This window comes from Antedon mediterranea, chromosome 7, assembly GCF_964355755.1.
Source record: "Antedon mediterranea chromosome 7, ecAntMedi1.1, whole genome shotgun sequence".
NCBI classification, from domain to species: Eukaryota; Metazoa; Echinodermata; class Crinoidea; order Comatulida; family Antedonidae; genus Antedon; species Antedon mediterranea.
Window position 1 is genome coordinate 27,128,418 of NC_092676.1, and position 25,484 is coordinate 27,153,901.

The 25,484-nt window shown below is 30.7% G+C and overlaps 3 protein-coding genes across 3 annotated transcripts; 2 read left to right on the plus strand and 1 right to left on the minus strand.

Annotated features, from left to right (window-relative positions):
- Window positions 1-359: 359 nt before the first annotated feature.
- LOC140055576 (von Willebrand factor D and EGF domain-containing protein-like) lies at window positions 360-25,389 on the plus strand. The gene is made up of 5 exons (XM_072100912.1): window positions 360-377; window positions 465-629; window positions 24,176-24,550; window positions 24,768-25,025; window positions 25,138-25,389. The coding sequence occupies exons 1-5, from the start codon at window positions 360-362 to the stop codon at window positions 25,387-25,389; spliced, it is 1,068 nt and encodes a 355-aa protein (XP_071957013.1).
- LOC140054846 (von Willebrand factor D and EGF domain-containing protein-like) lies at window positions 859-4,129 on the plus strand. Its single transcript, XM_072099941.1, has 6 exons — window positions 859-1,152; window positions 1,430-1,687; window positions 2,125-2,239; window positions 2,777-2,954; window positions 3,659-3,750; window positions 3,871-4,129. The coding sequence occupies exons 1-5, from the start codon at window positions 859-861 to the stop codon at window positions 3,738-3,740; spliced, it is 927 nt and encodes a 308-aa protein (XP_071956042.1). The 3' UTR covers window positions 3,741-3,750; window positions 3,871-4,129.
- Window positions 5,318-11,378, minus strand: LOC140054847 (uncharacterized). Its single transcript, XM_072099942.1, has 10 exons — window positions 11,373-11,378; window positions 10,241-10,495; window positions 9,625-9,872; window positions 9,074-9,326; window positions 8,261-8,425; window positions 7,700-8,071; window positions 7,362-7,616; window positions 7,107-7,221; window positions 5,955-6,819; window positions 5,318-5,565 (listed from the first exon to the last, which is right to left on the minus strand). The coding sequence occupies exons 1-10, from the start codon at window positions 11,376-11,378 to the stop codon at window positions 5,457-5,459; spliced, it is 2,643 nt and encodes an 880-aa protein (XP_071956043.1). The 3' UTR covers window positions 5,318-5,456.
- Window positions 25,390-25,484: the final 95 nt, after the last annotated feature.

The following is a 25,484-nucleotide window of genomic DNA, read 5'->3' on the forward strand; positions in this document are numbered from 1 at the left end:
AAACAACATAAATTGTGACTACTGCAATGGACGAGCTGACGGTGAATCTTTGGAATGTGATCAAACAAATGCAAGGAGGAAGAGGGCAGTAGAGGATGACCCAGATGACCTAGTTGCAGATTTTAAGTTTGGACCGCTAGTCTATGATCCAAACTTTGAAATTTTGGTACAGTACTCAGAATTGTTAAGTAACTAAATTCAAATTAGTTTATATATATATAAACTTTTAAGGTTTTAATTTAAGTAAATGTTTTCTCAAAAAGAACAGGCAGCTGGTCCTATAAAATATATTAACTTCCATTAAAAAATGTTGAGATAAAAGAAAACAACCTGGCCATAATTAATGGTATATGAGAGAGATGAGAAAATCTGGGAGAGTGAAGGCATTGTCCAAACTAAGAATAAATAGATGCCTATTTTAACTAAAACAGACATAAACTATGCACTTTTCTGATTTAAAATAGGTTCCAGAGTTTCCAACTCCAAGTGGTTTAACTGAAGAGCACACCAGAAGACTTTGTAATGAGACGCTTGTGAACTCTGACACTTACAGTTTGTGTTTGAATCCAATCAACAATGGTTCTATTGCGATTAATGATATAATTGAAGGATGCGTTGTTGATGTAAAGGTAGGTTTTGTTGTGCTAATCATGTTGCCATCATTTATTCAATCAATAACAACCTCTTTTGTGTAGTTAGTTTTTTGTTGCACATTATTATCTCACTTTTAGGATTGTACCATTACTTAATGAATAAACATCTTTATTGCACCCATAGGTATTTGATGATACATCAATTGCCAAAGAAACAGCGTTAGTTCTACAGGAGCGTTGCAAAGTAGTTCTCTCTAGAAATCCCATGTACTGGGAGAAGACAGAAAATGGTACTCTAGCTCCACCTACAGATATACTAGATGGAATGTGTGTAAACGAGTGTAATGGAATGGGTGAATGTATAAATGGTACATGTGAATGTTATGATGGATTAGGAGGAAGTGATTGTTCAATCTCTCTGGTTGAACCCCCACTAGTGTTTGCTGTTCTTGGAGATGGAATCTGTGATGTTAGACAAAGATCGTGTAAATCAGCTCTGGTTTTTGGCAAGAACTTTTTGGAAGGAAAGAATATTGCCTGTCATCTACAACACATTGGTGTAAGTTTGATATATTTTATTTGGATAGTCATTACACAAAGGCATACTTATTTAGGATGTTTTCATAAAACAAAGTTGATTGAAAACTGGGTTTTAATCCACTTGTATTCAGAGTTTAAACAATGTGAAAACCACATATTCGTACTTACTTAATCTAAGTTAAAAAACAAAACAAAAAATATGATAAAAAAAATAAGATTTAGAATACTCTACATCTTATGTAAAATAAAATTAGTGTTTACATAATTATTATATAACCTAATCTGTATTCTTTTAGGTGAATGAGAATGGCATGGTCCTTCTTCCAACAAAAGAGGTATTTTCCGGTATATTTAAAACATCAGAAGAGGTAAAATGTCCTCTACCAGAACCCGCCGTTCAATCTAATGCACCTGGAGAGGGCACTGTTGCCAGCGGCTACCTGATAGCAATCAGTAATGATGGTGAATTGATCAGTGAAAGTATGGCAGTAATGTTTGTGTACGATTCAGTTTGTCAGACTTGCGATGCATCAGCTGGAAAGTGTACTACAAAGGTAGAAAACATTTCTATATTTGTTAATAAATAAATAATCAATATTTATAATTGTTGTTTTCTTACTTCCTGCAAATCAAATATCAGTTTCTTCCTCTGTCTGATTTGTGTTGATCAGAAATTAACATTATCTACATAGCATATCATCTTGAAATCATTTAATTTGGATCCTAATATAGAAAGCAAACTGATTGTTTGCAAATTGTCGTTTATCATTTTTAGTACTTTCAATCTATTGGATCAACAAAAAATAAAAAAGGTTTCTTCTATATATAGCATATATAGTTACTTATGTGTAGTTCCTTGTTTACAGAATTTTCCCTGTAAATTTGGTTTTTGTATAGTGATTTGTTTAAATGTCTCCGATTATGATGAGTTTAACAACAACTAATAACATACACATTTTTAATATATTATATCCATTATTAAAATTTTCAGGAAAATTCCTGTACTATCAATGGTCATTGCTATGAAGCTTCTCAAACGAACCCAGAAAATGGCTGCCAACAATGCCTGCCAGAAGAGAGTGTTGTTGGGTGGTCAAAAAAACAAGGTTTGTATATTTATAATATTAAGCACAAGTTGAGGTTTGGATACACATTATACCAACAACGGGATAAATTATTTAGTTTAAGTAATGATGGTGAATTAAAGATGTATTGTCCCCTAAAAACATGAAAAATAAAGATTAATAAAAAAGTTAAAATCAATTTCGCAGTTTTAATAAAGTTAATCACTTTGGTAGAAAAAAAAATTGTACTTTTAAAAAGACCAAATAAACAGTTAAATTCAACCAAAAACCCTTCCAGTCAATCTTACATTTTTTTGGCTTTCATTTACAGTTTGTTCAGGTAAATGTTTTTTTCGATCCAATTTTTGGTCAAAGTGAATAACTATTGTGACATTAAAATGGCATATTCAACAAAAACATTAAAACAGTTTTTTTTTCAGGGGGACAATACATCTTTAAACAGTGAAAGTATTGCAATAATGTTAATAATATGATGTGTCTATGGTTATGCAAACTTGATAAAATAAATATATAACTGATATGATTATAGTATTTTTCTGTTGTTTTGTTGTTGTTCAGATGATGCTTGTGAAGACTCTGATGAAGACTCTGATGAAGACTCCGATGAAGACTCTGATGAAGACTCTGATAACACTTTACTTATCATTTGTTCAGTATTTGCAGCACTTTTTCTTCTAATTGGATTTTTACTAGGCCTAATGATGTGTTCATGCTGCAAAGTTTCATGTTGTGAACGGTATATAAAGCTCAGTCTACACTATCAAACTAGTTTGACAAAAATGTGTGATGTGCCCAAATATGGTAGTGATATGATATCATCGTGTCCATATATGGGCACATCACATTTTGTTGTCACATAAAATTTTAATGTTAACATTGAAAGTCTAAAACCTGAAATAATATTGATGCATACTAGCAACCTCTAAAGCTCTGTCTGCACTATCAAACTTTATGTGACAACAAAATGTGATGTGCCCAAATATGGACATGATGATGTCATATCACTACTATATTTGGACATATCACTACCATATTTGGGCATATCACTACCATATTTGGGCATATCACTACCATATTTGGGTAACTGTCACTGTTTCAATTGTTTCACCCTGGGCTCATCCTATATGTTTCTATTTGTAAATAGTGGTGTTTTTTTAGCATTTTTTGTAAGAAATATTTCTTGTTTTAAATATCAAATAATGAAATGAAAAGGTTATTTTTTTTAAAACAAACAGCTTGTTGTTTCTGTCTACACTATTAAACTACTGTGACAAAAATGTGTGCACAAATATGATAGTGATATGCCCAAATATGGTAGTAATATGACATCATCATGTCCATATATGGGCACATCACATTTTGTTGTCTCCTAAAGTTTGATAGTGTAGACAGCGCTTAACGAAAAAAATTCTTTCACTTGCTATTTTCTTTTTCTTTTAGAAATAAAGTTGTACCTGTAAACTATAATTCATCACATGATAATGATTTGTATGGTAGCCACTCTAAGGAAACAAAAGCATAGAAATTTTCAGGTAAGCTATCAAATAAAAACATCAGAATCTCATATTATTACAAACTTTGTTGTGTTTAAATATGGAGAAATAACTCATAAAATAAAGCAATTCTGATATTATAATTTAATTTATTTTCAGTATGCTCAAAACTTTTGATTTTGGATAAGAAATTAACAGGATTACTTCTGTCAAATGAGATGTCAGCATACTGTTTTCACCGTTCCAAATGGAAAAAAGTTATCTGTTATAACAATAGACAAGTAGTTTCCAGAAGTCCTATAAGTCTCAATATTATAAGAATAGACAAGTAGTTTCCAGAAGTCCTATAAGTCTCAATATTTTGAATGCAGTGGATTTGTGCAGTTTATAAATTAAAATAATAAAGTAGTTTGTTTTTGTATTCTACAAACATAGTTTTGTAGTTATTCATGTATTTTGTCATTTTTGTATTGTTAATACTGTATACTGTAGTTATATCTATCACTGTAAGTGCATAAACTTAATTTGGTGAATCAGAAAATAACGAAAAAAAATTAGAAAATAGAAATTTAATTAACGAAAATGAAATGTGAACGAAATAATATGTATGAAAGATTGAATGAATAAAGGTGGTGGTTAACCACAAAAGGGAGAAAAAAAAAAACAGTAGTATATTATTATTATTTTAAACCTTTTGAAAAAGCTTTTTGAGTAATGAAATCATAGCGGTATTATGATAAGAACGTTTATTATAATTCCGTAAACATTTGTAATTGTGTTTATATTCCCGTAATGGGCAATAATAGTTAAACTTCTGTGTTTGTGAAAATGTGTGTTTGATTTGAAGTAAATTAAATGGATTTAAGTTTGAATTTAACAGTTTATTTTGCCTTTGTATAAGTGAAAATATTATTTACAAATTTGTTGCTACAGAAGTGATTAACTTTATTAAAACTGCGAAATGGCCTATTCAAAGTCTTTTTTATTATTCTTCATTTTTCATGTTTTTGGGCACAAATACGTACATCTTTAACTCATGGCCGGTCTGGAATCTTGGACAAAAATGATTTAAAAAGAATTTATTAATAGTATTTTAGATTTTAATTTTTTTTTTACTATGAACCTAACGTTACGCTGCTCACAGTAATAGATCGCCAGCATTTGAAAATTGTGGTCCACTGAATTGGGATTCTGGTCCGGATTGCTTCCAAAATTGAATGGAGTGGTCCTTGACCACATATCTATCTGTGATTTCAATTTGGTAAAGATCTGGCAATAACTTTCTGAGTAATCCTGCTAACAAACAAACAAACACGATCTAATTAAAGTAATACAGGACAATATGCTACACAGCAATTCATTTTATTTTTAGCCATCAGTGATTGACAACAAAAATTTACTAAAATTATTAAGTTTTGCATTATTGCATAATTCTTTTTGTAAACTTATCTTCTAAAATGCAATATAAGTCTACTAGGTTGCCACATAAATGAATCCATTTCACAAGATGAAAATTAGAACATCATGATCAATTTTAAAACAAAAAACAGCAAACATTCAATTAATTTAAAGAAACATAGAATCAAATAAGTATTTATCACTCATATTTTATTTACAAATCAGTCTTCATAGGATATATAATACCTTATTATGACCAAGAGGTTGTTCGTTGAAACAAAAAACAATCTGACCTAATTTTACTGACAGACAAAGCAAATAATTAACTAATCTCAATTCATCACTTCTTAAGTTTTAGTTTCTTTCATCTTTTTTTCATCCTTATCTTCTTCAGGATAAAGTTTTTTTTCATCATTATCTTCTGGAACTTCTGGACTAATACGACCATTCCCCTTCCTTAGAATAAAAAAAAAAGCAACAGGTACAATACAAATCACAAATATTAAACGATATAATATATATTTAAATAATAAAAAATATAATTTATTTAAAAAATGAAATAAATATTTAAAATAGGAAATAACAGTACAACTGCCAACTAGGAGGTCACTCCAAGAAATAGTACCGACTAAATTTGTTGGCAATTTATTGTATCATATACAGCTGGAATGCTTTTATACTTAAAGTTGTCTCCGTCCTATTTTAAAAGAACGAGAACTCTACCCACTAGAAATAAAGGGTTTAAGTTTATGAGATACCAGGTCGTCATCTTAATCTATATCTTTTTACCTTTCGTCAAAAATATGACGTAGTCAGAGAGTAGAATGTATTTATCAATTGCTTACCTTTTACAAAATACAATCAACACCCCTACAATAGGAACTACAATTACTATACAGCAGCAAACGATGATTAAAACCAATTTGGAATCATCACCTCCACCACTGATAGTGGTACTTGTGTTGTTCACGGTAGTCTCCTGTTGACTTGTGTCAACCGTACTCTCAGTACCAAATGTCTGGTAGATTGTGATATTTAGGTTGTCTTTGGTGGTTTGGTCTATAGTTGTATTTGATTGGCTTTTGGTTGTCTGGCTGATTGTACTATGATTATTGGTACTTTTGGTTCTCTGGTTGTCTGTGGTAACCTGGTTTGTAGCGGTACTTGATTGGCTTTTAGTGATAGTGGTTCTCTGGTTGTCTGTGGTAACCTGGTTTGTAGCGGTACTTGATTGGCTTTTAGTGATAGTGGTTCTCTGGTTGTCTGTGGTAAGCTGGTTTGTAGCGGTACTTGATTGGCTTTTAGTGATAGTGGTTCTCTGGTTGTCTGTGGTAACCTGGTTTGTAGCGGTACTTGATTGGTTTTTAGTGAGAGTGGTTCTCTGGTTGTCCGTGGTAACCAGGTTTGTAGCGGTATTTGGTTGTTTATTGGTACTAATGGTTCTGTGGTTGTCTGTGGTAACCTGGTTTGTAGCGGTACTTGGTTGGTTATTGGTACTAGTGGTACTCTGGTTGCCTGTGGTAACCTGGTTTGTAGCGGTACTTGGTTGGTTTGTCTGGGCTATTGTAGGGTTTTCTGTGGTCACTTGGTTGGTAGAATTTGTTGAATTGGTTGGTTTGTCAGTGGTCACATCTATAGTTGTTGGGATTTCTGTGGTGGTCCAGTTAGATGCAGTACTGTTAATACCAGGTATGCTCAAACACCCTACATCTATTTGTTTTAAGAAATTCAAGTAATCGTTAAATACACATAAATAATGAAAAAGTAGACACGCTAAGTCTGCAATGACGTTAAAATAGGAAAAACACAAAGTTCTTTAAATAACTATTATTGTATGAAATATTAAAAAAATCAGAAACTGCCTTATACATAAAAAAAAAATAAATAAAAATGTTGAAAAATATCAAGATGTTTCGTAGTTGTAGGTATTGGATATTTTTCATTTGTATTAGTAATTATTAAGTTCAAACAAAAATCAAATTTAGTGACAGACAAACCTTGATTTCTTGACCACACATTAACATTAGTTCCTGGCTGACATTGTTGACAAACATCAGCTGGGTTTGTTTGAGAAGCTGCGTAACAACGACCGTTGATGTTACATGAATTATCCTGCAAAAATGTTATTATACATAGTCTATTTATGGAGAATATCAAAAAAGACAGAAAGTGTGAAAAAGGAGACATATAGGTAACTTTGAGGCATAGAAACTGTGTATTTATGACAATATAAAGTTTTATTTTTTGCCTACTTTGAATGTACACGTTCCAGCTGATGCGTTACAAGCCTGACAAACTGAATCATACAGAAACATTGCTGCCATACTTTCACTGATCAATTCACCATCATTACTGATTGATATCAGGTAGCCACTGCTAACAGTTTCTTCAAGTGAATTCGGTCGAACAATAGGCTCTGGTAGAGGACATTTTACCTCCTCAGGCGTGCTAAATATACCAGAAACTACATCCTTTCTAGGAATGAGGACCATGCCGTTCTCACTCACCTAAACGAATACAGATCAAAATTACTTAAAAACTCATTTAATTTTCTAAAAGACGTCAAAATATTTTACAAACTAAAACTTACATTAATGTGTTGTATATGACAGGTGATGTTCCCTTCTACAAATTTGTTTCCGTAAACTTTTGCTGATTTACAAGGCCTTTCTTGCACATCACAGATTCCTTTTCCAAGAACAGCAAACACTAGAGGGGGTTCAACCAGAGAGATTGAACAATCATTTCCTCCTAATCCATCGTTACATTCACATGTACCGTTTATGCATTCACCCATTCCATTACACTCGTTTACACACATTCCATCTAGTACATCTGTAGGTGGAGCTAGAGTACCATTTTCTGTCTTCTCCCAGTACATGGGATTTCTAGAGATAACTACTTTGCAACGCTCCTGTAAATCTGATATGGTTTTTTTGGCAATTGATGTATCATCAAATACCTATGCAAGTATAATAAAAATGTGTTATTTTCAATTCAGTTTCATTAAAATACAATCATATCAAAGCAACATAAATTGATAGATTAAATTCAGGTTGTGCTTTTTACGAAATGAAAATGTTAAATTACCAATATTACAGAAATTTATGAAAGTATTTGTGTATTTGCACTTCCACTTAATTTTACCTACCTTAATGTCAACAACACATCCTTCAATAATATCATCAATAACAACAGAACCATTGTTGATTAAATTTAAACACAAACTGTAAGTAGTGGAATTTACAAGCGTCTCATTACAAAGTCTTCTGGTGTACTCTTCAGTTAAACCACTCGGTGTTGGAAAGTTTGGAACCTATATGTAGAATGAAGCAGAATAAGGTTGTTGTAGATAACCAATATCATTACATTTTCTTTTTCCTCAATTCTCCAAGCCAACACCAAATAGACTTATTAAAGACAGTCATTGCTAAGAAAAATGTGTGTAACCACTATCTCAATCTGGAGATTTAATGCTAAATCTGACAAGAAAATAAATATGATAAAACTTAGGTTGTTATAATAATAATATTAATAATATTCTAGATTTATAAAGAGCCTAATGTTGTGAGATCTCTAAGCACTGTACATATATTACTCCAGTCATTTTTGGATCACACACGTAAACATACTCCCACAATGCAGATAGTAATAAGCGCAAAGTCTTGAACTAAGACGGGAACTAATACCATACCAGGTACACATTGTACACCTGGGTGCAGAGAGGCAAACGTAAAGTGTCTTGACTAAGGATACACACAAAGCGACAGGCTTTGGATTTGAACAAACGATCTTCCAAGTCTAACACACTGTGCCACAGTATTTAATAAGTCACGTTAATTGAGTTAGGCAATTAACTGAAAATCATGCACATACGTAAGTGCATGTTGTTTTCAAGGTTGAAAGATGACATATTAAGCAAATTGATTGATATTAAGGAATTACATGCTACATAGTTCTTTACCGATTTAACAAAGTTTGGATCAAATACAAATTGTTTGAATTCATAATCTGAAACTAGATCATCTGGATCTTGTTCATTGTCTGCTGCCCTCTTTTTTCTTTCTTCTGTTTTTACACATCCCAGAAATCCAGTTAATCCATTGCAATAGTTGCAGTTAATATCACCATCAGGATAACAAGCACAATAAGGATAAATATCATATGGCTCTCCCAGAAAAAGGTTACCATAAAACATACTTTCATTATATTCAAGTCTATGAAAAGATATACAGAACTTATTAGAAAGGCATCTATATAATGTACTGAATAACAATTGTTACACATGATATTTATTTCACACAATACTGGACACAATATCTAGTTAAATGTACAAAATTTAGGACAAAATAAAGGATATTAAGATTTTTAAGGAAACAGTTTTAAAGGAGAACTATACATTTAAAATAGTTTATTTCACGTTAAAAATAAAAAATGAAGAGTATCACTAGATGGAAATGAAAAATGCACAATCAGAAAAGTAGAAGAATAAATAATATCACAACTGAAACTTACTTCCAGTGGTTAGAAAAATCATCATGTGCTTCGGCACCATATGGAAAACTGCTACACCCATCTGTGGGCTTACAGTCATATGGTACCTTGCGGTCTTTGTACTCTACATCATTAGCAGCATTTCCATCAAAATTACCACACAAGCCTTCGATTCTTCTGTAGTCATCTGATGATGCCGTTAAGTACACATCCATATATAATTCCCCCCATATCGTAACCATTAAAACGGCCCCCGTGGGTAGCTTTATCTACAAGATATAATATATTTTATGTAGGCCTATATATATATGTCATATAAACCATTTGTATAGGGAAAGTATATACTGTACAGTTGTTATGTACAGATCTGAGATCACATCAGCACACCACTTTTACCTGGTATCTTTGTTCAATAATTTAAATACTACACTAATCAGTATTTTTGTACACTAATTACAGCCTCAAAATTACCAATTTAATTATTTTGTTCCTTTTATATTAAAAGATATAATATTGGTAGTTTTATGTCAATTAATTTCTAAAATGATTGGTTTGAATATTTATTGCGATTCAGCCACTCTCACACAGAGCATTGTTGTATTGTCAGTAATTTGTCTTTGAATTTAATTTTACTTACTTCATATTTTCCATTTGTATATTGTATGTTTATTCCAGGTTTTATTATTCCATCTTTATATAACACTGCTGTTATAACTCTTGCAGCTGTTGTCTTAACTTCCTCAACTATATCACCATTATTATCTGTTGTGTATGTTGTGTGATGATTATCAATGTTACTGCATCGATCTATGAACAGATGAGTGTCACCAATCCGAACTGCAACTCCACAGTTACAAGTCACAGACCAACAAGGAGCAACTCGAGTTTGAACCTGTAGATTTTTAAGCAAGAAAATTCCAGTGGAACAATAGAATCATGAAATGTTTAAATTTGACAATCAATGGTGTGCTGCTAGTAATAGAAAATGTAAAACTTTTAATATAATTGTTTAGCTTTTTAAGATACTATAAAACCTAAAAAATAAGAGATACTTTTGCAAACTAAAGCGGAACCTCTTTTCGAAATGAATGCTGTGCATTTTGTGAATTGCTACTAAATAATACATTTTTTTATAAATTTAATCCTATTAAATATCTTTCAATCAAATTACAAAATACAACAAAAATTGGAACTGATAAACTTTGTAGGAATTTACTATCAATAATTAGTGTACAGTATAACAAGTATGTATAAACACATACTGTATCTTAAGTTTATAGTGCTACACAATATTTATTTATTCTAAACTTGTTTAAATAAAATTTATAAAGTGTTTTGTAGTGTACCTCTAACTCAAGGCGCTTGTGTCTGTAAAAAACATAATCACCCTGTTCATAAAGATGATAATACCTTTAAAGAATAAACAAGATAAAAATAATAAAAACATTGTTACTTTGTGCAAACAATATTGGAATAATGGAAAAAAAAGACTTATTTTAAAGCACTAAACATCATAAAAACGTAAATAATATAAGATAAGTATGTTATGTACTTCAATATTCATTGTTTCATGAAAAACAATTTTATTATGTTCAAGCTCTGTCTACACTATCAAACTAGTTTGACAAAAAAACTGTGATGTGCCCAAATATGGTAGTATTATGACATCATGTCGTACAATTATGGCCACATCACATTTTTTTGTCATATAAAATTTGATAGTGTTATTAAGCTTAATCCAGGCACTTGATAATAGTAATCAATCTCACCTCCATCTTTTCAAGTCACTAATTCACAAAATAAATCAATTTAATTAATAGCATTATTCACACTATGTATCAAAACAAATTTATTAAATCTTCAGAAACGCATTCAAAAATAAAATCAACAGTGGTTTGGAAATTATTGAACAGAGTTGAACTTTAAACTTTAAAAGAAATTGACTAAAGTCAAAGAACAATTATTAAATTATATATCTCAAAAGCTATGGTCTTTTAAAAGTTTTTTTTTTACAAATGTATTGTAGAAACTTTTAAGTACTGTATACTATATAGTTATTTTAGTTATATTTTAAATCATACTTTTAAAATGTGTAATTTGACATATTATTACTGAAAGCTTTGAATGAATAAAGGTAAGTTACCTCACAAAAGAGAGAGAGAGAGAAATATCAATAACTACTTATTCAATTACAAAGAATTTTAGGAATCCTGTCTGCCTGGTTTTGTGTGATGTTTTCTTGTTTATGTCCATGTTGTTTTTATATTGTATTTTTATGAGACAAAATAAATGAAATGAAATGAAAAAGAGCAATATTCAAGACAGAGTTTTGTTTAGGAGCATACCATTTATCAAATGTAGTAATGTGCGGATCCCCAGTTGATGAGCAGATTGTTGAACTTGGATCATCTTTGGAAATAACCTAAAAAATTTAACAATATATTTATATTATAACCCTTTGCTGGTACAGTAGAAAAATAGCATTACAAAGAAAACTAGAAAGCCACTAAGAGAGTGCATACCTCTGCCTACTGTAAAATTCTCCTACATAAGATTTCCCTTGGGCAAATATATATATATATTTGTGTGTTTCTTAATGCTGTTTGTGATTTAGGCTACTTTCACTACAAGGATGCGTATGCGAGTTTGGTGTAATGGTTATGTAACAAGCCTTTCAATTAACAATAGCTTTCAGTTGACTAACAATAGAAAAGCAACGCGAAAATCAAACGAGTGAATTTGAAAAGAAATAGGTTTTTTAAACTACTCGCATCAAAAAACGTGCACATTAAATCAAATTATGTTTTAAAATTACAAATCACAAATTATAACTCTTGCCTCTTGTACAAAAATGAAGTTTTTTGGACAAGTAGTTCTCGAGAAAATGCAATTTCAGTTTACTTGTTACTTTAAGACTGCTCGCCGGCTTTTGAAAAATTCTGTCCTATTTTAACACTAGCAGGTCTGAAAAGTATACTAAGAAGTGGTCCAGAATTGGGACCATGGTCCCAAATTTTAATGGAATGGTCCCTGACCACATATCTATCTGTACATTCATTTTGGTAAAGATCTTGTAATTATTTTTTGAGTAATCCTGCTAACAAACAAACAGACAAACAAACACACGCGACCGATTACATATACCTCCTTGGCGGAGGTAAATAAAACAAGCAGTTTGATATTGCACTGTATTATCACCTGCATATTTAAGACTGATAATACTGAATTCTAATTTATTGTTGTTGGAAAACAAAATTAATTTATTGTACAATGTTAATTTGGAGAATAATACCATCAGGTAGCAATCACAGTACTTGAACATTTTAAATAACTGATAAAAAATATTACCACATTTTATCTTACAAAGTAAATAAACTTCAAATTTAAATTCAATACAGCTATAAGAATTGTAGTAATAAAAAAATACATTCATTTATTGAGTTCTTTGCGAAGAAGAAATAAAACTAGAAAAAAATAAAACTTGTAGCTACGTTCTTATAGTGGTTGCTGTATACATTATCCTTTACTTACTGTGAAGTGTGGCAATTTGTTTTCTTGATTTTGCCATATCCTGGACGATTCATAAGAAAAGGTAGTCACATCCCCTTGAAACTTTAAAATTGCAATATCATCCCCATCATCAAAGTTGTCACCCTTTGCCTTGATTGAGTATGATGCAGGAGAATTATTTGTTATTTTTTGTGAACATTCAGTTTTAAATAATGCTATTGTATTTAACACTACATGAATTTTGACTGCCGGTGTGTCTTTGTTGCTTTGATGTCGCCAAACTATCGGAAATGTTGAGTAAATGTAAATAGTTTGATCATCATCATTTTCACTGATAACAAATGTTTTATTGTTTGGTTGAATCTGAAAAATAATATGGTGATGATAATAAGATCAATCACCTAAAAATTTGATAATAGTGATGTTTATTTCATTGATTATATTTTAAGATAACTTTCTTGTTAAAAATTAATGAAGCAAACTTTTCTATAAAATACAAAAAGAATTATGATGAATTTTCCTTTTATTAACTTACAAGAAGTCCAGCAAAAAGGATGTTGCTTTGAACTCCCAATGAAAAAATGTCATCTCCACTGTTACTAAATTTCGCTCTAACTTCACATTGAATCTAAAATATAAAGAAAGCAAATGCTTGAAATGATGAGGATGAGTTACTTATTCTATCAAAATACTATGGTACATATTGAAACTACTCGTATTAATTAAATATAATATTTTGAATGGAATACACATTGACTGCTTTTTTATAATTTGCAACTTAGCTATTGAGCCATCTTTGTCTTTTTGAGTAAAAGTTGATTCAGACTTCAAAAGCTGTTAGATTAAGATTTTTATTTTTCTCTCTTTTGCTATGGATTTTATATTATGTCACCATGATATTCCGAAATAAAAAGATAAATGAAATGAAATGAAAAGAGAAAAAAAAAGTTTGATTGTCAACATTATTTGAAATTTGAAGAAGACTTGAAATTTTCTTAATGTGAAACAAAATGAGATTGGTGAAATTTGATAATACAATTTTAAAAAGAACATACTTCTGAGTTGAGTTTCTCATTTAGAATGCACTGGTTTGCTTCACAATCTTCACAATCACACTCATCACTAATAAACGCATCAATTTCATTCTCATTAGGTCCATTAATTGTCTCATTATAAACAAAAAGACCATTTATAAACCATTTTACAAGAAAGTCCAATTGTTCTTGATATTTGTCAGATTTATAATGGCAAACTGTTGATATTCCAGTAGGTCTCTCCTGAAAAGTTAAAGTTGTGTTTCCTTCCAATTCAGGGAGATTATCTGTAATTCAAATATGCACGTCAAATCTTGGGAAAAAGTTTCTCATGCATTTTTCCTCACACATAGTTTTTAATGTGAAAAATGATAATGAAATCTACATGTTTAAAGTATAAGATAAAGAATGCATTACTTTTATCTCCAAATCCAAAACAAACCTTTACATACACTATTTTTTAACTTTCATTGCCCCATAATTCAGATAGGACATTTTAGCAGTTGGTCCTGTGTACGCACAAATACATTTTAGAAGAGAATAACTTACCACTACATGGTGGAAATGTAAATGGTAAAGTAGTTCCATTGTTGCATGGTAAAGCTGAATCTGAAGTGTTAAATATCAAATTTAATTACAATCTTTGAGAAAAAATAAAGTAAAGAAAAGAAAGGAAAAGTGCTTTCTGAAATCTTTTTTGCTATTTATTTGAATTTACGGTATATCGTTTTCATTTAATACCTGTTTGATAATTATTTGTATCTCCATTAAGATCTAATCAAAATGTAATCAAAATATTCTTCCGACATTTATAATTTGTATAGCACTTTTTTATTACGGTAATACTAATAATACAATACAATACAATATGATGAATTTTGAACTAAAATACCATATAATAATGTTTAAAGGTGATATTCATACCTGTACAGTAGGCCATATTTGTTCCAGGTGATGGAGAAAGAAAGTGAACATAATAGACACCTTCTGTTGAACTACATGCCTTAATGCAAATAATTTGTTTGTTTGCACATGAATCTTGACCGTTATCAACACAGGTAGTCACGGTTTTAATACCATCACCAGTTCCAGGATAAACAGTACCTGAAAATATTAAATGAAAGATATATTCTCAAATCATGTCACGGTATTTCAAGGTTTGGGTCATATCAAACACATATATATTTGGGACATCACACAGGAGCATATTCATGATCATGATAATTAATAATCAATCAATTATTGATATTAATTATATCAATATTAAAGTTTGTGTTTGGATGATAATATACCCAGTGAGAATGCTCCTGTCATTTTGATGATCTGAATATAGCTATAAAAATGTTCTTGACACAATTATTTAAAAAAAACCAATTTTGATTTAAACTTTAGCAATAAAAATTGTTTATTGAAAAAGTAAAAGTATGATTGTGTCAATAAACAAACACAAATTACCACTTTGGAGCCGCATTGGGTATTTGGTGAAGAATAAAAGCTAATTTGATAAAATAATTTATAAAATATGAAACATTATTGTGTTTATAAATAAGGTGATAATTTGATTATTGACTACAATGATGATGATAATGACAGGTAATCAATTACCACTTTTGAGCGACATTGGGTATTTGGTTCCACAGTGATACATTCCTGGACTAGAAGTTGGCATTTTGATATCAATCCTGTCACCCTCATTTCTAAATATATACCAACCATGCTGAAGAGTAAAATCGTTTATATAACTATTTCCATTAGTTGTATATTGGTTACTACGATGCCAGTTAACCACATCAAGTTGTGATTTGCACGGATCTTTAGCATTATAATGACATGCTGCAAAGAAAAAGTAGAAACTCAGAGCCTCACACTTAGGTATAAACATAGACTCAATGAAAGTCCCACCGTAAGCTTCTTGCTCACTTCAAGCCCACATCAACCTCAAAAATTGAAGTTAATTCATCCATGCTCTCCACACCTATCTTCTGTAGGTTGCCCACACACCTTACAACCAAAATTAATAATACAACCCGACATAATTTTATGTTTTAGTGTATGGAAAATAAGATAGAAGTGAATAAAAAAAGGAAAGAAGTAGCCTACCATGTCCATTTACCAAAGACACAAAACTAGCTGAACAGAATATAAAAACTTTTAACACGTCCATGATCCCCAAGTTATCTTTCAGACTGTCTATCATAATAGTGGCTGTCTAAAGTTAACTAGGTACCAATTTGGGGGAATATACCTTTAGATAATATTAAGATAAAATGATTGATTACAGGTTTATTCATAATAGAGAAACTAGATAACATTGGCACCAGGGTGGCTAAAATAATCAAAGAATGATAACTAAATGTTGTTACTTGTTTCCATGGTTTTTAACTGAGGGGAAATTTGTATCCATTTTTTCCCCATGAATTCATTAGAAGAAAAGTCCAGGAACAGAGCCACTGAGCCTGAGGTCTTGTTTTCGTGTTCTAACAATTGATTTTTTAAAATATATTATTGATCTAAATACATAAATTACAACTATTTACATTTTGTACTGAATCTCAGTATTCACATGATGCTTTTGTTATTTAACAAGAGTAAAAGTAGTTTTTTCTCTTACCATTGTGTCATTGCTATCTTTATTAATGGAGATAGTCACTTCACTGCATCATGTTAACCATAGATTCAAATCTCACTCTCATTCAGTTTTCCAACTAGCTTGTTCCAACTGTTTTGATTGATATTATTAATGATTAGATAATAATTAATTAATAATACTTTCATGTTATAAAATGAATATGAGAAATACAAATATTAATTAGTTAACCTTATTTTGCTATGCAACCTTGCAACAGCTACAACAAACAATCAATTTTATATTATATTACATCACAAATTTGAATAAAATAACAAAATAGTTTGTATTAAAACTGTTTTCTAAATAGTTTCTGATGTTTTTATCATTATTATATTTTATAATTTGTACCAACTAAGTATTTGTTATTTTTCAATATTCCTAAGAAATAGTTATTCTTTTATAGTATTGTTGAAGAATATTTTCAGTACAGTTCAACAAAATATATCGGTTTCCACAATGTTGTATAATTAACTACAAAACAATGTACCGAAAATAAGATATTTAAATGTTTGCCAATACTTTTCACACCTGTTCCAGCACAAATGCAATCAAACATCAATGTTTAGTTTTCACACGGCTATGCGCATATTGATTGGCGCATAGCCGCATGCAGTATCATGAAAACGAAACAATGACGTTCGATTTGATTTTCCGGTGCCAGAACCGTGCCGAAAACGTGTGAAAGACCCTTTAAACTTGGACCATATAAACTATTGTCTGCAGATGTTAGCAGTATAAACAGTACTTTAGTATATCAAATGTATCATCTCATTAAACTGATAAAGGATTGTAGAGTTGTGGAGGAGGGAAACTCCAATAAATTTCCAAGTTAAAAGTAAACAAACTTAGGTTGTCAAATATAGTTTACAGAGATTCTAATCTACAGGTTTATGTTTCATATCAGTAATTGTCAAACAAGTAACACTCTAGTACTCACTAATGTAATAAAATCAACCTTATTACCTGATTAGTTGTCAACCACAAACATAATTAACTTCATTAATAGGTGATATAATATAATATAAGGAATTAATAAAATATCAGTAATATTGAAATAATATGTGTTCGTAATTTGTTGTGCCAAAGTTCAATTTTTTTAATGAAGGAAAAGAGTAGGCCATTATTATTAAAGACATACATTTTTTTATTACATTTTATTTAAAATTTTTACAGTGTGAACTGCATTAGACAAATGTAAACTTCTCACTATGTCATACTCTATAGTTTCAGGAAAGTTCAAACTTGTAAAACTATTTTATAATTGTTTAACCAGAGAGGGCAGCATACAATATATTTCCTATTTTCTGAAGTATTTATTATTTCATGTTAATCATGCATATAAATTAAAAGTTCATAATGTTAGGTTATTAGGCCAAATGTTGGTGCGTGTTAACATAAATTGTTAACCAAACTGATTTGTTGTAACTGCAAACAATAATATTGTTCAAAAATTGTAGTTCTCCTTCAATTGAGTCCAGATTTTACATGAACACTAAATATAAAAAACAATCTATCTTTGTTGTTTTCACTAAAGCCTACTATTTCTGGATTTCCCCTTCTCATATTCTCATCATAATAATTTGATTTGCTGATGTAGGCCTACTGTTTATATTACCTACTACAGTACTCACTATACACACATGTTAAATATTCGTTTGTCTGCATTACTTTTTTGGCAAATATCAAATTTGCTTAATTTCCTTCTAAAGTTGACTTTACTGTTTGACAACAAAGAAAAACTAAAAAATACCATATAAACTTATTGTTTGGTAAACTTTCCTGGGTTTTCCCTTTTAAACTTCAAATATTAATCCTGCTTAAAATATTTTATTACTTTTCCAAATAATAAAGTAAATTTGATCATCACTCCCTAGTGTGTATATATAGTGAATGTTTTAGATTAGATATCACATAACTGGACAAAAACAGGAGAAGAAAAAGTTATGAAACTCTACATTGTTTTGCTATACTTTATAGCAAAATTTATTTCAATAAATGGACATGGTAAATATTTATATGTTATTGTAAGTTAGATAGCATAATTAATATTTTTCTAAATATTATTTTTCTCATCAATCTTTTCATGTATTTTCTGTTGAATTTATACTATTATCTTTTCTTTATTATTTTAGCTCAACTTTTATCTTAATAGCTAGTTCTTATTTTTTCTATATTAAACAAAAAAAAATCACCAATTAATATATTAGTATTACACATAAAGAAGTTGCAACCATGTTCATAAAACATCGGTTTAAAATCAGATTATTTCACAACTCATGTTATCTATGTGTTGGTAATTTTGAGATAAAACATTAAACGTTAAGTTTTAAAAACTGCATTTTAGTGTGCGGAGGCTGAATGGTTGATATTTTTGTTTTAGATTAACGTGAAATTGTATATATTCCATTCTACAGGATGTCATTTTACAAATGATGATGATCCTTGTGACACAAACCTCAAGTTGACTGACTGGCAGCGGAGTGTCCATCATGTTGCTGATTCTGAATATATTGACGATTTCAATCTTCCAACTGGATGGTACCGACTTATGAACGAAGGTAACAGGATCAACATCACCATGCCAACCATCAGGCAAGAGAGATATCACTGTGGAACCAAATACCCAATATGGATTGATGGTAATTAATGAAGAAAAGAATTATATTAAACAGAATTTAATTATTGTGGAGGGTTTAATCATGAATTTTCTCTTCATTTTCTCATTACATATCCAACTTCCTAACTTGCTGTGTCCCGCCATGATTTGTATGAGGGATGCGCATACTAAAGGAAGCATCTTGGTATGTCCCTGTGATACATCATCTTTAATAGAATTTACATGTTTTTTAGGTGTTTATCCAAATCTCTCTGAGGGGTATAAATCTCAAAAGACCTGCATTGATATTGGAAATTATGACTGTTATGAAGGACCATCAATTTGTATCAAGGCCTGCAACTCAACTGATGGTATCTACTTTGTACATCTGTTGTACAGTTCACCGGGAAGTAAAATGGCATATTGCACAGGTTTGTTTCTTTTATCAATTCTTCGCAGTTCAAAAGTATGTACAAATGAACTAAAACTATAGACACAAAGTATGGTTATATAATATTTTGCACTCAAGATTATGGTTAGGTTCAGGTTACATATCCTAAAATCAGTGGTTGCAACCTGAACATAGGCCTAAAACCTAAAGATAATCTCAGTAGGTGCGAAACTACAGTAGTGTCTTATATCAACAATTTTCAAATAGAGCTTCTTTTGGAGAACTTTTCTTATAAACAATGAAAATAGTTTAGATTTAGATTTATTTGTTTCCTCCCATTCTGTTATACATCCAGTATAAGTATACTGAGGTATAATGTAACGAGAGGAAGACAAACATTTAAAAAATTGAATAACACATTCTTATATTTAAATATAATTGCAGATTCTCTTCTACCTTGCCAGAATGGAACAAATTCAGGAACAGGATTTTCACCATGCAGTTGTGAGTGTTTTAAGAAGGCCTACTACATATTACCTTTATCTCATTTTAGTAAATTAACTTGACTAGTAATTACTCTCCTCACACTTGAGCGGACACAAAATGGTTTTCCAGAAATTTTTTGGAATTTTACGAATAGCAAAGAATTCAGGATCTTAGTCATTTTTTATTTCTGAAAAATCTCTGGTTTTCCATTTAGAGGGAACTGATCAGGAATTGTGTAGAAATTGTATGGGCCTAAATTAATAGTATTTCAATAATAATTAATTTTTAAAAAAAATGTATTAATTATTGTACAGATAGCTACCCCATACTAAAAGGAAAACCAACAGTAGCATTCCAAGAAAAACCAACAGGACTTGCAGTCATATGTAATTATATAAATGGGAATATTGATGATGAAGAAATGGATTTTCTTGTAAAGTGGTACATAAATGATCAATTTGTGTATGAGGAAGTTTATGAAAACAGTAACAATACAGTGTCTGCATTCATTAGTGATGAACATGATTGTGGAGATGGCGAGCCTAATCAATGCATTCTAAACGAGAGACTGAACTCACATGTAAGTACCCAAGGTTCCTTCTTTCTGAACACTATTTTGATAATTAATTGAATCCCTTCATGATGGCATGCATTCCATTACTTGAAGTATTGATTACCTTTATGGCAACATTTATATACAAAATGAAATTCCTGTATTGTATTTTAGATTCAATGTGAAATTAGAGCAAGATTCAGAAACACAAGCTATGTTGAGTTTCCACCAGGAGTCAAAAGCAACACCATCTATGCTGGGCTTATTGTAAGTTTATAAATAGGAACATTAAATGACAATGTTAAATTTCTATTTCTTGTCTAAAATAAAACATTTGTAATCACTTTGATATAACCTCAATGGAGATACAAAATAAAATAAGCAAAACAATTAAGTAAAACAGCAAGAAAAATTAGCAAGGGCTTTCGGGCAACACTTAATGTGTATATATATTGTCATCAATTAATGCCAGTGATAAAATGACAATGTTAATTACAACATTAGCTACAGACATAATAAAATGTATTTTCCAGGTTCAACCTAATGCTACTGTGACTATAAGCGAAAATGATGATGGCCAGGAATTTATTATTAAATCAACATTTCCAATAGTTTTACAAGAAGATACTCAAGAACCGGCAAAAATCAAAATACACATTAAAAAGACAGATAAGAATAATAATAATGTAGTAAACAGCTGTTGCCAATCGATAACAAATAATGCTCCTGCCAAGTACAATGTCTTAGCAATGCGAGACCACTACAATGATGGGGATAAATATACCTCCATCCAGTTTACAGGCGATTCTACTACTTTTCAAGAGGCATCAAGAATATGGAGAGGTCATGAAAATGAATTGCCACCAATCACCGTAAGTAAAGTGCTTTTTGTAATAATTTTTTGTTCGGATAGAGGATATGCTGAAGTTGTCAATTTCTTTCTGAATGTGGATTATTATTTATATCATGCTGTGAAAATTGTAAGTTTCTATTGGAATTAACAGTAATCACAAGTTTTGGTTAAAAAGTAAAAAAAAAAAACTGTACATAGAAAATGCATTCAGTAAATAACCAGAAATGAAGGTATTACTGTTTTGTTTACACATAAAAGTTCAAAGGTAAAATAAAAATGCATCAACACTATAATACTGAAAGGATTTGTTTTCGGATACTAATAAAAGTAAACAATAAAAATGATTAAACTTTTCAAATTTATTCTTCAATTGAACACTATGTTTCTCAAAATATTGTATGTACATCAACCTGTATTTTACATGCAGCATATAATAAATCAATTGAATTAATTGTATAGGTAATTGTAAAAGATGTTCCAAGTGATACAATATGTTCAATAACTGGGGATCCACACATCACAACATTTGATAACTGGTAGGTTTTCATTCCTATTACTTTGGCTTCACCAATGATTTAGTGTTTGTTGATCATCTGCATATGAGTAAGGCGCAGGATTGTTTTTGTGCTTAGACCAATATTGTGCCTAGGTGCTGCATACAAGTATGTAGAATTTTGAACCATTACACATTCAGTCTTATTGATTACTTCTTAGTATAACAGTTTTAATTTTAAAAAATGATTAAAACCTACTCTGTTTATTTATAGGTATTATCATCTTTACGAACCTGGAGATTTCTTATTGTATAAACACAACTTCTTTCCAATACAGGTTTGTTATACAAATAATACAATTTATGTTTATCAGTTACAGTTTTTCTGAAATTTAGTCTTGTGTTCATTTATCTTATTTAAAAAAATACGCTCTTTTCTGACCATATATACAATTTTGTTTTTAATGGAGTTTATTGTTTCTGTAAAATATAGATTCAGGTGCGAGTTGTACCTTGTTGTAATTCTAGAGGTACCAACTGTGCTGTTGCATGTATATGTGGAGTTGCTGTACAAATTGGTCATACTCATCATTACATGGTTCGATGCAATGATACCCTAGCTACCAATAAAAACCATGTAGTATACAGAAGAACTGCAACCGGTGAACTAGTTTCAACAGTACAGAAATCAGATGAAAGGGTTCGACTCGCTACGTATGAAGATGGGAAACCAATATCTTCATCACAGATCGAACTAACAGATACAAAATATACAGTAAGTATGGTAGCACTTCAAAATCATATCTTCAACTGATCTAGGCAGTCTAATTAAAATTAATTCTCTGTAGCAAATGTTTTATAATTCCAAAAATTGTGTGATTTATGCTAGATCAAATTACCGACTGGATCAGTATTAACAGCTAGCACATATCAGAGTACATACATCCATGTGTCATTAAACGCTTCCTCTGATGATTCTGAAAATGTTGAAGGTCTGTGTGGCAATTTTGATACAATAGATGAAAATGATGTGTGTTATAAAAATGGGAGTATTAATTATGATTGCACATCTGATTGCGAAAAAATTGGATATGATGAAGAAGCAACAGAAGAATTTGCTAAAATTTGGAGGTAGGCCTTAAAATTTTTTTTAAATAAATTGTTATAAGCTGGTTTTGCCAACTAAATTAAATACCAATGCCAAAATAATAAAAATAAAATATATAAAATAAATTGTTTTGTATGTCAGGGTTGATGACAGCAAGAGTTTCTTTTCTGGTAACCTTCAGTATATTGATTGGTATAAGTTTGTGTCCTATTGCTCATGTAAAAACAATACATGTGATGGTGACATAGATTGCAACTACTGCAATGGGCAACCTGACACAACATTACAATGTAGTAATAACACAAGTGCAAGAAGAAAGAGGGCAGTAGAAGATGACTCAGATGACCTAGTTGGGGATTTTAAGTTTGGACCAATTGTTTATGATCCAAACTTTAAAAAAACGGTATTCTGAATTCTATACTTTTAGTTACAATTACTAAATTATGCAAATTTGAAATATGATACGTAGAAAATAGTTAGAACATAACAAACCATTTATTCCAAGCTTGAAGAAATTAAAATCTATACAAGTAACATTAGAAGCTAACCATTTAAATCTAACTAGTACACTATTTTTTAAAATAGGTTCCAGAATTTCCAACTCCAAATGGTTTAACTGAAGAGATTACAAGAAATCTTTGTAATGAGACACTTGTAAATTCAACTACTTACAGTTTGTGTTTAAATGTAATCAACAATGGTTCTGTTGTTATTGAAGATATTATTGAAGGATGTATTGTTGATGTCAAGGTAGGTTCTATAAAGTACAAATATGTATTATAATATATAGATGAAAATTAGCTATATGAAAAATACTTTAAAAATATCTATATATATATACTGTATTTCCTGGTGGTTTGGTATGATTGTTTAAAAAATATTTTTAATAGCTAATTGACATTATTTTTCATCCCTGTAGGTATTTGATGACGTATCTATTGCCAAAGATACAATATTAATCCTGCAGGAGCGTTGTAAGGTTGTCCTTACCAAAAATCCATTCTATTGGGAAAAGACGGAAAATGGTACTCTAGCTCCACCTACAGATATACTAGATAAAATATGTGTAAACGAGTGCAATGGAATGGGTGAATGTGTAAATGGTACATGTCAATGTTACGATGGATTAGGAGGAAGTGATTGTTCAATCTCTCTGGTTGAACCCCCTCTAGTGTTTGCTGTTCTTGGAGATGGAATCTGTGATGTGCAAGAAAGGCCATGTAAATCAGCAAAAGTTTTTGGTAAAAACTTTTTGGAAGAAATGAATATCACCTGTCATCTACAACACATTGGTGTAAGTTTTTAATCTATATTTGGACTTTTGTGTCCATTAAATGGAAAAAAAAAATATTTGCATTCTCACTTACAATGGCTAGTCATGGAGCAATATTTTTATCTTAGGAATTCTATTAATGGCTTAAAGCTTTTCTGTATTGAAATTGTAAGCGTTCTGTGGCACTGGGAAATGGCATATCAAAAAAATAATACAGTATATTAATTCTTTTCCGTAGGTTAATGAAAATGGTATTGTGGTACTTACCAAAGAACATGTGCTTCCTGGTATATTTAGAACGCCTGAAGAGGTTAAATGTCCCCTACCAGAACCCGCCAATCAACCTGATGCACCTGGAGGGGGCACTGTTGCCAGTGGCTACCTGATAGCAATCAGTAATGACGGTGAATTGATCAGTGAAAGTATGGCAGCAATGTTTCTGTACGATTCAGTTTGTCAAAGTTGTAACGCATCAGCTGGAAAGTGTACATTCAAGGTAGACAATTTTCTATTTTGTCTCTAATCCATCGATCTAAATAGTGAAAAGTTAAAAACATCGTCTGTATCATCTTCACAATTTAATGTTAGTTTAATCAATTTTGTTTCAGGATAATTCATGTAATATTAATGGTCATTGCTACGCAGCATTAGAAACAAACCCAGCTGATGACTGCGAACACTGTCTGCCAGAAGAAAGCGTTGATAAGTGGTCAAGAAAACAAGGTTTGTTCCTTACCATAAAAACTGGGTCCCAATCTGTTGCAACTGCAATATTTCAGTATTCTATGTTTTCTCAAGTCCAAAAACAACTTTCCTTTCCTTTGTCTTCTGTAACAAAAATATGTACTAGTAGAGAATAAAAGATATAGAGAATATTTGTTTAAATGGAATATTGTTCATATTATAATTTACTTATATCTGCCTCCTAAGCAGGCAAGGCAAGTTTAAATACATT